Source organism: Octopus bimaculoides, chromosome 1 (genome assembly GCF_001194135.2).
Source record: "Octopus bimaculoides isolate UCB-OBI-ISO-001 chromosome 1, ASM119413v2, whole genome shotgun sequence".
Lineage (NCBI taxonomy): Eukaryota > Metazoa > Mollusca > Cephalopoda > Octopoda > Octopodidae > Octopus > Octopus bimaculoides.
In genome coordinates this window covers 58,125,753-58,141,009 of record NC_068981.1, presented here as the reverse complement: position 1 = coordinate 58,141,009, position 15,257 = coordinate 58,125,753, and the positions used below count along the sequence as shown (strand labels likewise).

Sequence of the window (15,257 nt, the reverse complement as noted above, 5' to 3'; positions counted from 1 at the left end):
TAGCTCAAGATAAGTATCCTAAATTAGGGTTGAATTTTACATTTTGGTACATAATTCTCTTATGTCGTATTATATTTTGGTGCTTAATTTGCTCATATTGTCTTACATTTTGGTACATAACTTTCCCATGTTTTCTATCATTGACAATAACTGGTAGCAAGGTGCAGTAAAGCATGATGTTCATTGAATTAGTCATTCACTAAGTACAGGACAACAGATAAAATTAAATGTCAGCGTAGGAAGCTTCAATCATCAACATATTAGTTATGCTCTTCCATGCTATCATGGGTTGGATGGATCAGTTCCAACAATGTGTTTCACCTTTTATTATCATCTTTTACAATTTTTATGATGTCTAGCATCTTGGGATCAGATTTGATTACTTCTTCCCAGTCTTCTGCTAGCATTGGTTGACAGTTTTTCACAAGGGAACAACAATAAAATCCTACTTCCTTTTGAAAATTGTTTGGTACCAATATCTAATTCAGTATGTACACATTCTGCTGGAAGTGTTTGCTGCTAGTCCAATGACAACAAACATCTAGATTCCTTTGGAACATTCTTTGCTGCTAAGTGTTGTGATTCAGATCAAACTGATGAATTCTTTGTTATTACCATAATGGAATTTGTGATTATTCATGAAATAAATTGACACAATAATGGACTATTCTGAGCAGAAATTAATTATGCTTTTATTAAAGAAAGTAATGTTTTCCTTATAACTTCACTATTAACCAGCTTCACAATCTATCACATAATAAGTCATTATGTGAAGTACCAATATGCAAAGCATTATCAAGCTATTTCACTATGTACTTTCTTTTCAATAAAAGTTAGCTCCATAGGAATCATTAGAATATTCTTTATATAAAACCTTTAATTTGACCTATCTAAAAGAGAGGACAGGTTTAAGTTGAATGTTAAACCATTTCACAGTATCTTTTCTTTAATTTTAGTTTCCCCCCACCCCACTCGTTCTCACCACAGCAACATTATTCAATCTAATCAGTCAGGCACTCAAAGAAGAACCTCAATTCATAAAGACTTTGCGCAATACATTTTCTACAAAACATGAATTACTCAGTTGACTTCACAGGCTCATTGTAATTTGAAATTCTTACTTTTCTATGCTTGAATTACTGTCCATTTTCAAACCACATTTGTAAGAATCTATTCTTTTATCATGGAGATGTACTTGCATAGCAAGTGACCTGATCTTAGATTGTGTGCTGGAACGAAAACAATTGCAGCATGGAAAGTGTTTATAAGCCATTTAAAAACACACAAAAACCGTTACATTTACTTCAACATTTAAATCTAATTTGCCAAAATATTTTCGTTGCATTGAGACCACAACCTGTTCACTGACAAAATTCCATGCTGCATCTGAGAAAGTAACAGTTAGTTCATGATGACACAAAGATCTTCGCAAGGAATAACGTTGATGTGACCATGGCAATGCTGCAAGACGACCTGGATTGCCTTCACGAGTGGTCAACGAACTGGCAAATGCAGTTCCATCCTGAAAAGTGTTCTGTCTTGAGAGTGGGGAATGTGAAAACAGGCAGGAAATACTACGAGAGACCAGGATGCACAGGGGGAACGGACTGTGGTGGAGCTAGCAGTAAGTGAGGTGGAGGGGGATCTTGGTATCTTGATCAACAAAGGGTTGACCTTCAGGAACCATATAAACCAAGCAACTGCAAAAGCAAATTGAACCCTTGGAGTCATCCGATGATCATTTGATTTCATCACCCTTGTTGTCTTTGTGCAGCTGTAAAAATCTCTAGTTTGCCCGATTTTTTAATATGGACACACAGTTTGGCAACCCCAGCATAAAGCAATGTGTTGTGAGTTGGAGGATGTTCAGAGGCATGCCACCAAACTCATTGCATCCTTGAAAGAAAAGCCATATCCAGAGCGCTTGGCTGCACTAAACCTGCCTAGTCTTGAACATCGCCGTCTCAGGGGGGATATGATCAACATGTATAAGTATATGCACAGCCTGTACCTGACCAGCTGCCCCCAATTCAACTACTTCCAAGACAGAAATATGAGAGGACACAGCCTGAAATTGGAAAGATCACACTGCAGGCTCAAGATTAGAAGCTGCTTTTTTGTACAGCGTGTGACCGCCACCTGGAACAGTCTGTCAAACAGTGTGGTTGCAGCTCCAATGCCTTCAAGAACAGGCTTGATGCACACTGGAAGGAGCTTCCTGCAAAATTTGACACTGTCTGTTACTATTAGCTACAACTGTTGAAGTGTTGTACTACACATGACGAATTAATTGTACTAGTGGAAAAGGACCTGAGAACAAGCTCCTAGGAGCTTCAACACAGAAACCGTCCAGTAACACACAACACATACACACATGTACACACACACATACATCTACACATACGTACATATGTATAAAACTATGTACTCTCATACGGTTATTTATAACTACATATATGTATTTCAGTATCATGCATCTCAACATGTGTGTATGGATTTCTACATGTAAATGAGAGAAAGGGGTGGTTATAGAGGGGTACTCCCAAGTGGAGTCTGGGTGTTACCCCATTCGGATTTACAGTTGAGAGTGGGTTTGTATTCTTGTATACAGACAGCTTCAGTGACTTGTCTCAGCATTGCATCAGTGGGATTTGTAGATAAGATGTTTAACTTAAGTCTCCCTAAGGAGCCCTTGTGGTAGTCTACAGCATACTGATAGAAGATGGAGTTTGGTTTCTTTTCAATGTAGTTGTCCAGGTGTTCTTTGAACCTATCATTGATGCTCCTAGAAGTCTCACCAATATATGACTCTGGGATGATCACATAAGCTCCTTCTTGGCACTTAATCTAGTATACAGTGCTCTTCATTTTGCTGTTCACATGTGGGTTTGTAGAACATACTGCACAATTATTCTGACACATGATTCTATCAGATGGGTATGATCTACTTAATACAGATTTGATTGTCCTACCTGTCTTTTCTACAACTTTGATCTTAAGGCCAGTTGTGCACAGGATTTTCTTAAAGGCCTTACTTAACTCATTCTTTAGTGTAGCATCAACAAACATTACACTGTGAAACTTCTTGTTATCATACCAAGTATTGTTTTTATTTCTTTTGTTGGTGTTCCTCTCCAACCAATTCCAGAACTTGTTGCGATATAGGGGGAACATACCGTTTTCATCATCTCTTAGAATGTGTTCGAATCTTGTTTATGCTCCTTTATACACTCTGATTCTATCGTACTGTGTATATCTGTAACGTTGCATTCAGGATATGTAGTGCTGGATGTGTTGTTGTCATTCTTGTGGTTGGCATAGTGGGGATACATTCCGCATTACTCTAACTAAATCTGCCATGAGGGTGTTGATCTTTTATTACTTTGAATTATTATACTCAGCTAGACTTGATCAGATCCACGCTACAAGTGCTAGTAGCTTGCAGAAAATAAAGGAAGACTTACATATGCATTGTTGTAATCTATTTATTTTCTGTAATCCAACTATCAGTTTACATGTACATCACATGTCTGTATTAGTGTAGTCTTCTCTCTTATACACTATGACTGATTTTTCTGATGTCTATTTTTACTCTCAGTTCATCTGTGCTACAACTTTCATGCACACTAACATTACACATCCATTGGAACAAGGTCACCTTAAGCCTACAAACATTTATTTTTCCAGATATATGACTGCAGGGCTAAGAAATTTGCTTCCTAACCACATAGTTTCAGGTTCAGTCTTACTGTGGGGAACCTTGGGCAAGTGTCTTTTACTCTTGCCTTGGGTTGACCAAAGCTTTGTGAGTGGATTTGATAGACATAAACTGAAATAAGCTGTGTGTGTGTGTGTATGTGTGTATACATGTGCGCACATGTGTGTATGTGTAAAATAGGTATGCATTTATATATAATATGTATGTATTTATATATATATGTATGTACGTATGTGTTTGCATGGGTGTGTGTTTTTATGTCTCCTTGTCTTGACAGGGCATGATAGCTGTAAATGAGCATCAGTCATACAAGTGGTGTCTTTGTTTCCTGTCTTCTGTAAAAGCATCTCCCACCATGGGGGAAATATTACCTTGATTGGTGACAAGTGAGGGTTGGCAACAAGTAGGGCATCTGAGCATGGAAGATCTGCTTCATTGAATTCCATACAAGCATTAAAATAATGATGATTTCACTAAAATCCATAGTTCAAGGATGCTGATGATGCACAACAATGTGTATGTTGTCTGATCAATAAGTATCCGGACTGTAGCCATAGTAATGAAGCTAAAGTACGCAGGGTGAAGCTGCTTGGCATAAATTGACCTTGAACTCTAAACAGCAGAAGTGAGCTAGAATGTTAAAGCTTTAACATTCTAGCTCACTTCTGCTGTTTAGAGTAGTGCTTGGAAGGGACGTGTGCAGCGTGTGATCGTCGCATTTACCATGACAGACAAAGTTGAGCAGAGAATCTGCATCAAATTTTGCCAAAAGTTTGGCGATACCTGTTTAGAGGCCTATGCAAAGTTGCAGAAAGTGTATGGAGAGGAGTGTATGAGCTGCATACAAGTGTATGAGTGGTTCAGACATTTCCAATATGGTCGAAAAAATGTTGATATTGACGAACGTTATGTGAGACCTGCAATCAGCAGAACTGAGAAAAACTTTGCAGATGTGCATGCAGCTGTCGAATCACCATCTGTGAGTCATCAGAGGACGTGCAGATAAGTTATGGTTCAGTTCAGTCCATTATCACTGAAGATTTGGGTATGAGATGCCTGTCTGCCAAGTTTGTGTCAAAACTGCTTTCTACTGACCAAAAAAACACTTGGATTTCAGTTGCACAAGATCTCCTTGATTGTGTTGAGAACGATGAAAACTTTATGAAAATGGTCATAATGGGTGATGAATCATGGGTCTGTGGCTATGACTCCAAAACAAAGGCTCGGTCTTCGCAGTGGAAGACCCCAGTCGCTCATGAGTCGAAGCAATGTGAAGATGTTGTTGACCGTTTTCTTCAATTACAAGGGGACTGTTCATCATGAGTATGCTCCACCTGGTCAGACGGTAAACAAGGAGTACTACCATGATGTTTTGAGGCATTTGTGGGATGCTATTTATCAGAAAAGGCCACAATTGCATGCATCCAGTGAGTGGCAATTGCACTATGACAATGCCCCTGCCCATTCAGCGCAGCTTGTGCAGCAGTTTTTGGCTTGGCACAGCATTCCCCAGGTCCGATAGCCACCGTATTCCCCAGATCTCACCCCTTGCAACTTTATCCTCTTTCCAAAAATCAAATCCCACTTGAAAGGAAGATTTCAGGACGTCAAGGAAATCAAAGTGAATGCAATGAGGCAGCTGCTGATTATCCCAGAAAACGAGTTCCAAAAATGCTTTCATCAATAGAAACAACACCGGATTAAGTGTATGGCTTCCAAATGGGACTACTTTGAAGGAGATTAAATGCCAAATCGGTATGTGTTGTAGTTTTGTTTTTATAGCACCAATCTGGATACTTATTGGATCAGACCTCATATTCCAATAGGCAAATAACCTAATAGTACCCATTTTCTCTAGATATTATTGGTTGTGGGTTTCTTTGAGATTCTCGTCCATGCTTTAATAGGTTTTATTTTTGCGCCACCTATATATCCACAATGTCGTCATCCAGTAAACTGATGGAGTTTTAAGTCATTAGTTATGACACGTATTGGAAGGGTTACATGTACCTATTGCAAGTATCTACAATCTGAAATGTACAACTGATCAAGCCCGTGACACAGCCTTCACGTAATTACTCAACTTGCTGGAAATATCAACCAAATAACCCTAAAATCACACAACCTTAACTGCTTGATACTAATCTACCTGAGACTACTCTGATATTACGATAGAAATCTCTTGTTTTAAAGTGATCTAAATTAAAACCATCCATCAAAATATTGTGTTAATGTATGCTCCAGACAAAAGCTTAATAACAAAATTATTTTACTAAATCCTTCATCAATTTCAAAATTAATTGAAACAAAGATTGTGTATTTCATTAAAAATATGGTAACAAAAGGGTTAAAAAGGCAAAAAATACATTAAATAATATAGTTCTAGATTCAGCTTGTGTGAAAGAAAAGGCTGGAACAACTTTCACCTGATATTTGCTTGATCAGAGTTGATTCATTTGTTTTGCATTCTGAGTTCAATTATTTTCTCGGAGTGACAGACCAGCTAGAATATCTTAGCAGTAAATCAATGCACAAGGACCCTTACATATACTTAATGGTAACAAAATCACAGCATACATAGATAAGTATTGGGCCCCTCCACCAGTGGGGTCAGAGGTAAATGCTCAGTGACCCTATGCCTTAAGATGGTGATACAGACTGGTGTCCTATCTAGGTGAAAATTTTCTGACATGTTTTGTTATTTCAGGAATCCTATTAGCTGCCAGTCAGTAAACTGTATAACCATCATGTTCCATTATATTATTGATAAATTTCAAATTCTAATATCTTTTGAAGCAAGAAATGTCAATTCTTATCCTAAAGTTTGAATAGTTTCCTTCAAGTGAAGCTTAGAGAGGTTATGACCTGATTCTTGTTTTAGATTTAGAAGAACTGGGTTTTTAGGCCAACTGTTAATGGTTTTTCAGAAATAAAGAAGAACATTGCCAAATTCACTGGAGCTGTTTCTTTGAGATTTTAAATGAATTTCTTGATTATTTATTGAAGTATATGTCTAGTATTGAAGAAATATGTTTCTGAATGCTAAATGGACTGTTTACATTGTTATAGAGAAAAGTAAAATGTCTTATAACTCTTAATGGGTCATTTGATCATCAGTAAAGACTTTAAAAGTATATTAAGGAAAAATCAATTTGATGGAGCCAAGCTATTTCTAGTATTATAACTACTGCTTGAAATCACACACACATAGAATAAGTGAAGTAAAACGAACCTCTACTTGATCATTCACTCTGATAAAGACAAACCACAGACCTTCCTCAAACATCTTAAATTCCCTAAAACAAAGGGAGGGCTAATTAGATAATATAGATGTAGACACTTCTAAAACTACGGGAATGTCATGGATGAAATGCCTTTGGTTACAAGTCTTCTCAATCAGAGTTGACTTAAAGCTAAAGAGCAACAAATAAAATGGCTATGAACTGACTATATCTATATGGTACTTCTATATCAATGCTAAACATAACCATAAAGTGACTATTAAAAACATCTTGGTTTTTAACTTATTTGTGATTTTGAGTACATTTCTTGTAGTTTAAAGAACAGCAACAATATTGTTTACTTTTTAATATATTCTTTAGCATTTTAGAAAACAGAAATTTTCATTCATGATATAGGTGTGGTTCTAAAGTGACTTTTTCACATATTGGCCATTGATATTTCTGTAGAACTTTCTCCTGAATGTTTGTACAAAGAAATGTACTTTTTCTTTGAAGATCACAAAATCAGATGCTTACCTTTTAAAGATACCCTAACAGCAATTTTTCATAGAGACAGTAAATGTAGAGGATAATCAATGCTTTCTTCAAGCTATAAGTTCTTTCAATAAAGTGAAAAATCAGCACTCTGCATAAGAAGCCTCTTGGGATATTTGTTGTTCCCTGAGTTACAGACACTCCATTGACTCTTGTGCTGTTAGAAATGTAGTGAACAAATTCGCACATGAGTAATTTGTAACAAATGACATCAGTGTTCATCAATCATGATAAAATATATACATACATATACAATGGTGCAAGCATTGTTGTATGGTTAAGTGTTCATTTTGGAATTACTGGATGGACACTGTTGGATGATGTCTTCTTCAATATTAACCAATGCCATGTGAGTGAAATTTGGTAAACAGAAACTGGAAGAAGCTTATTGTGTGTGTGTTTTTGCATGTGTATGTGTCGCTATACTTGTGTGCATGAATATGTATTCATTTTATCTTGATATTTGTGCACTGATTATAAGTTTGTTTACAATTTTCCATGAAAACATGCCTTGACTGTGCATCATTTGATAGACCTTGCTTGGAAACAAGAAAAGCCTCCAGCCATTTAAAAACATTTATCTCTATTAAGTCATTTAACCTGTGCAAGCATAGTTAAGTAAACACAAAAATAATAACAATAACAGTGATGAGAATGTTAAGAGCAAAATTTTAATTATAGTCTGCTAACAGTAATACCTATATTGCTAACAGTAATACACCTATGAAAATGAATGTAGGCTAGTCACAGGAATTTAACTTCCAAAGACAACTTTCCATGATAGTATTTTTGCATGTAGTTGGTTAGATATCAGTGTATTCTTCTCTCTTTCACCACACATACACACACGCATGCATGTACACACACACATCTCCCCATGGCTCTCTCTGTGAAAAACATGTTCTGTTTGCTTAACAATGAAGATTCTAGAGAAAGGCTGCTCAGGAAAGTTTTGTTTCCTCTATTCTTTATAAAAGAAAGATGATAGTTGCAGATTCTCAGTGTGATAATGCAGATAAAAGATTTAAAACAACAATAGAAAACATGAGCTCATTTAGAGATTAGTAACAGTATTGAAACTGTGAAGAACCAAAGATTAGTTGAAGCGTATTAGCATAGATGTGGAGTACTGAGTTATAAGACACTTCATTCTGTTAGAATTTAATAGATTAAATATTGAGAAAATCAAAGGATTATGCTAAAACTAATGCTTATTGCTTCTAAAGTAGTTTCCACACCTCTTCCTTTTTGTCTTTCTTTCTCCTCCCCACATCTCTCTTTATTACTCCTTTTGTAGTTATGGATTAACCATAGCCTGACTCTTTTATCTATTATCAAAGATTGTCTGCCCTTGATCCGCCTGTTCATTTTTATATACTTGGGAAAGAGTATAGACCAATAAGAAATCCTCATTATCCTCCTCCTTTTGAAGAATTTTTATATCATTTAAGAATTGTAAATTACTAGAATAATATTGCTAGTTTAGTAATTGGAATGTAACAAAATAAAGCTTTCAAGTGTCTGAATTGTAAAATATTTGAACTAATATTTGATTCAAATTGCTTTTGAATGATAAACTTGAAGACCTAGTAAATTTTTTTTTTTTTAGATAATTACCTCATCAAACTGTATTTCTATGATGGTTCTGTTACAATAGCATAAGAATTTTGTTTCTTCCAAAACAAGTTTTCATAATGTTATATTCATGACTGAAGCAATTTCATTATTTTTAATCCAGCCAACAATTTCACCTCCAACACTCTGTTACAATTGTATATCATGATAAAGTTATTGTCTCACAAGTCAGAAACCGGATTGAATTTTCAGCCTGGTTGAATCAGACTTCAGCTGAAGTTGTGTGGTTTCAACTGAACCAGACTTCAACTGAAATCAAACTGCAAACTCAGATAAGACAGGAATTATTCCTCTAATTCTTTCACTTTCCACTTGATAAATATATTATAGATATTCTTTTATTAGTTTTCTGGTTTGGATTGCAATTATGCTTGACTATTACCATCAACAGTTTTAGTTGATCACGTTGATTACAGTTATATCTTTTATCATTCTCCATTTGTCAAACTACTACTTTTGAAGAAAGTTTTTACACTAACCATCACCTCAAGTTTGTTAGGTATTGGTAAATCATTCTACTTTGTTTAAGTTGATGTATGTTCATCAGGAAGGTGGTGGGGAGGCATGCTTTTCTTATCTGTGTACAGGTGTCAACTTGATATCATTTTTTCAACCGAGATTCCAATGCTCTTATCCACTATGCCACAAGCTTCTCAGCTATCTTTTTGAGGCTTGAATAACTTGTGCTGATCTATGCTTGCAGGACTTTGACATAGTGGAGATCATTGCATGAAGTAAAGCTTTGTAAAGTCAAATCCATTGTTAATACGTGTACAAACATATATAAATGTAATGAATGTTGTGCCTGATGATGGCAATAAATAAACTTGTCTGCAATATAGACATTTATGAATATATTACAAAATAGATCATGTTGACAGTTCAAAAACTTTCTCTATTAGTAATAAAATGTTAACCTCAGCACATAAATCATTGTAAATTTTCATGTATGTCTGTTTCTATTTCTCACTAATTTCCTCTCACACACATGCACTCTCTCTCTCTCCTTCTCTCTTTCCCCAAATATATGTGTATGTGTACATATGATGTGTGCACATCATCATTTTAATGCCCATTTTACCATGCTTATATGGGTCAGATAGAATTCATGGAAGCAGATTTTTATGGCCAGATGCTCTTTTTGTTAGCAAACTTCACCTGTTTCCAAGCAAAGTAATATTTCCCACAGTCCTTTAAACATGAACAGACAATTTTTGTGAGAGATTGCAGAGGAACAAATTGCTTGTTTGATGGTAACTTAGCACAATGTAAAGACAATGTCACAAAATCTCACACACACACACACACACACACACACACACACACACCACATGTTCACACTCACACACATACAGACACAACAGGTGCACACACACACATGCACACACAACACACACAACACACACACACACACACACACACACACACACACACACACACACACACACACACACACACACACACACACACACAGAGGCTTCTTTCAATTTTTTTACCAAATCCACTCGCAAAACTTCAGTCTGATCTGGGCTATAATAGAAGACACTTGCCCAAGGTTTGACACAGTGGGACTGAACCTGAAGTCACATGGTTGTGGACTGAATGCTTATGCCAATTCCTATTTTAAATAAATCTGGCAAATCAGCTTTGCTAACCAATGCACAATTCATACATACAGACTGATTACTGAGTAGAAAAGTTGACAGTGAACATGATTAGCTTGCTATAAATATATTAAAAAGTTAATCAATTTTTGGCAGAAAACTTTTTCCAACAGTTTATACTGTTCATAATGAAAATGGATCTTTGATTATAAGAAAGGTAAATTATTAGATAAAAAAAAATGAAAAGAGAGATAAAACTAGTCAAATATTGTGATATCAAATTTTTATGGTTTCAGCAAATTATTAGTCAGTAAATAAGATTAGTAATAATTCTGCTGTCATGTTTGAAATTTCATTTTAGTCTTTGAAAGTTATTTTATTGATAGTGATTCTCTGTTTAATAATTTACTTCTTTTACAGGTATAGGGATTTCATGAAAGATTGCCCAAGTGGAGTTTTGAAGAAAGAAGTAAGTTTTCTTCTTACATAAAACTATATATTTCATGTCTTATTTCTCTCCCTGCCACTTGACATTATTTCTTCACCTCTTTACCTCTTTCTGTCTTTAATTCTTTATCTCTTTACCTGTCAATTTGGATTTATCCCTAACTCTAGGGGTCAACTCACTGAGTTTCTTGAAACATCACCCAAATCACTGATGGCAGCTCATGGGACAGATGTGATCTATCTTGATTTTGCTACAGCCTTCAGTTCTGTGCCACACAAATGACTTATGTCAAAACTCTCTGCAATGGGTACAAAAGATAACCTTTATAACTGGTTAAAGTCCTTCATTCTCTGTCAAAAAGTAGTAGTCACAGTTCTAATGTTCTTCACCCTATGAGATGACATCTGGTGTACCACAATGACCTGTTCTTGGACCCCTGTTGTTTATTGCATACGTTAATAACATAGATGCCAAGAATGTTACAGCATTTAAATATGCAGATGACATTAATCTGTATCTTGAGATCAAAAGAATAGATCCTATATGCTATACATTTTTCATGCAATGGATTACTGACAGGAAACTCAAGCTGTCTGTGGACAAATGCACCATCATGAATTTTGAGAAGGAAAACCCAGCTTTTACATACTTCCTCAACAACATCAGTCCTAAAAGGTCCGCTAGTGAACATGACCTGGGTATTATTGTCAACAGCAATTTGCATTGGACATATCATATCTCTAAAACTCTCAAAAAGGCTGAGGGTGTCTTAGCATCATTCAGTAAGACCTTTGTCAGCTACTCTCCAGCTATCTATTTAAACTGTATATGACTGTGGTATGTCCACACTTAGACTTTGCATCACCATTCTGGATTCCCTATCTTGCTCAGCTTATCATTTCATGGAAACTGTTCAGAAACCTGCAACCAAAGGAAACCTGCTGTCATACATCTACCATACTCTAAAAATCTTGCTTGCTTGGGCAGAGACATTAAAACTCTAATGTCTGACAACTGACTTGATAGATACCCACAAGATTATCCACCATCTTTCCAACAACAGCCTTGAGCATGTTTTTGAATTCCATATGTCAAACACTCATGGAATTGCTTACAAAATATAAAAAAACAACACAGCTCCCATGACTTTCAGAAACATTTTTCCACATTCAGGATTGCTGAAGCATGGAAAAAACTCCCACATCAGTTGTTAGCTGTCTGGACACTACATCCTTCAAAACTTCCATGTTTCCTGAAATTCACCAACAGTACATCTGAGGCCATTAAACAACCCATTTCCTGTGCATTATTCTAAGTACCGTTCATGCACTTTTGGCTACTTTTTCTGATGAGTTGTAGTGCACTTTAGTACTGTATACAATAAGTTCAATATTATTATTATCTTTATTATTTGTCACTTCCTTTCTTTATTTCTTTACCACTTCCTTTCTTTATTTGTTCACCTGTTTATCTCTTTATTCCTTCACCTCTTTATCTTTCTCTCTTTATTTGTTTACCTCTTTATCTCTTCCTCTCTTCATTTCTTCACCTTTTTACTTTCCTTCTCTTTATCTAACTATATGTTTGTCTATCTACAATAGACAAAAAGATGAATATTTAAAACTATTATTCTAACTTGGATAATAAGCATTATAGCTTGAAGAAGTATCCAAATTGTTTGATCTATTTGTTACTTGCTGTAGAATATAGAGTTCACATTAGATTTGTCAACTCTCACTTTCTAAATGGCTTTTCACCAAGCCAGGAAATTACTTAATTCATGTAAGCACACTTCTCTAGTTGTCTGGAATTGTCCCAAGAAAAGACAGTCTATGTACTATTAAAAGATAACTCAAGTCAACACTAACAAACAGATCATAGTTTGTGATATTGTTTCCCTGAAATAGTTGGGAATTACCAGCTTTCTTAGCTGCCAATCATGCTTTCTCTAACAATTTCGTCTGTTGAATTATTTCTTAGTCATGAAATTTTTTCCTATTAAACTTTTAACAAAAGTTTAAGGGATCACCAATGTATATTGAAAGTTTTATTGGATTAGCTTCAAAAGGAAGCTTGCCAATCATTGGGATTGCTCTCTTGAATAACTTGGCTGGACAAGCAATACTCAGTGCTTATCTGAATAAAATCACTGCAAATTTTTTTTACAAATAACACAAAGGTTGTAAAAGGATTTTATATTTGTAGATAAGAACAGTATTTGAAATAACAAATTCTAGATTCTGAAATTAATCCATTTGAAGCTGAATTTAATACTCCAGTTACTACTAATCAACGTTAAAGCTGAAATAAAGAGGCGAATATTATGGAATTATGTAGTTTGTGCAGTGAATCCAAATGACACAGAGCAGAATATTTTATGAAGCATCACAAGTTTACTGTTATCTAAAATTTTGTTTATGAGGACATGTTGAAGATATTCCTGTTAACAGAACATTGACTGTACATAAAACAATCCAACTGGTAAAGTAACAAAGGAGCCCACTATGCAGTTGTTCATCCTGCTAGAAATAGAAGCCATATCAGGCTCTACAGTTAAAAAAAAAAAGAAATGGAAATAAGAACACATTGAATAACATAGTCTTAGTTACATTATACCTAAAAAATAAAAAAAGGATGGTCACAGCTGGTCCCACTGTCATCATAGGTCAAGTTTTAGGATAGATCCAAGCATTAGTCTGGTTCATTTGTTTAGTGTTGTGCTGTGTTTATGTGTATGCGACAAACAATGTTCAGACAAGGTTATGTGTAACATGTTTTATATCATCATGTTTTACAAAGGTGCCTGCGAAATAATATAAAAGGTGTACAAACTGTTTGTTCCCTCATTAGTGAATTTAATCAGTCAGTGTGGGTAGTAATTAAGCCAGTAGTCATTGAAGATTAAAGGTTCATGCTCAAAGAATAGAGAGCGAGCATTGCTCTAGCTACATAGCATGGTAGTTGTCATGGCCAGGAGTAAAAGAGAGCTAGCGGTCCTAGCTGTGTTGGCAGTTGACAAGCTGCCTGCCCAGAAAGGGAAACAGAAAAAGAGAGAGAATGGATGTCTGACTAGGGTTTTGATACCTCTCTAGCAGAAGTTCCATCAAAGTGCCACCACCAATGACAGAATGAGGGAGCATAACTCTGCCCTGTTCCTTTTAGCCTTTCTGGCCCTTGCTACAAATTTGATCCAGGTTAACCTAGAGCTAAACAACAACATAAAACTTCTACATGTATAATAGCTCTATTCTTAAAAGTGCTGAAATATAATTACAGTAACACAATTTAAGCAGATGGTTTTTAATAATCCATTCTTGACTATTTCATAGAAAAGATTGTTTGACTAATATTGGTGATTTCTTTGTTGTTCTTATGATACAGATACAGCTTCATAAATTTATAGGGGACAGGGAAATACAATCAATCATTGTTAGGTTTACATATATACTAGGTTTCCTTTTTAAAATGGTAGGGTGTGATTTAAGAAAGGTTTGACTGTTGTTTCTACCAAGTTGAGTGGTCATATAGATGCTGCCTATAATAGATTAACAAATAGGTGTGCACGTGCACATTATATGTACATGAATTGAATAATTGCTTTTTCAAATGAGATAGCATAATGGTTAACCATTGATCAGAACTCCATATAAATCCTTGTATATCTAAATTCCAATCAGGTATTAGATATACTGATATTTGTTGTGAAATGCATGCAAAAATTATGTAATAGTAAATAGACAAACTAAATGTCCTATTTTATTCTGATTTTGGATAGTACCAGGGTAGATAAAGCAATTAAGAGTATGAAGACAGGGAAAGCCCCCGGTCCATCAGGAATCACTGCAGAGATGCTCAAAATATCTGGCAGTGTTGGTTACAGCCTAGTCACCCGTATTACGAACCAGGTGATACACGAAGGAGTCATACCCAATGACTGTGTAGCAGCATCATAGTCAACTGCTACAAAGGTAAAGGTGACACTTTAGATACAAATAATTACAGAGGCATCAAGCTGTTAGATCAGGTTATGAAAGTTACAGAGAGGGTCATAGCCCAACTAATTAGGGAGCGAATCA

General features: G+C 35.5%; 1 protein-coding gene across 3 annotated transcripts in view; it reads left to right on the top strand.

Annotated features, from left to right (window-relative positions):
* The window catches only part of LOC106873006 (neuronal calcium sensor 1), a 191,188-nt gene that overhangs the window by 140,669 nt on the left and 35,262 nt on the right, over positions 1-15,257 (top strand). For all 3 annotated transcript variants that reach the window (XM_052967011.1, XM_052967014.1, XM_052967017.1), the window contains one exon: positions 11,154-11,202. In XM_052967011.1, the coding sequence (XP_052822971.1) occupies positions 11,154-11,202 (49 nt within the window). The remainder of the gene's footprint in view (positions 1-11,153; positions 11,203-15,257) is intronic.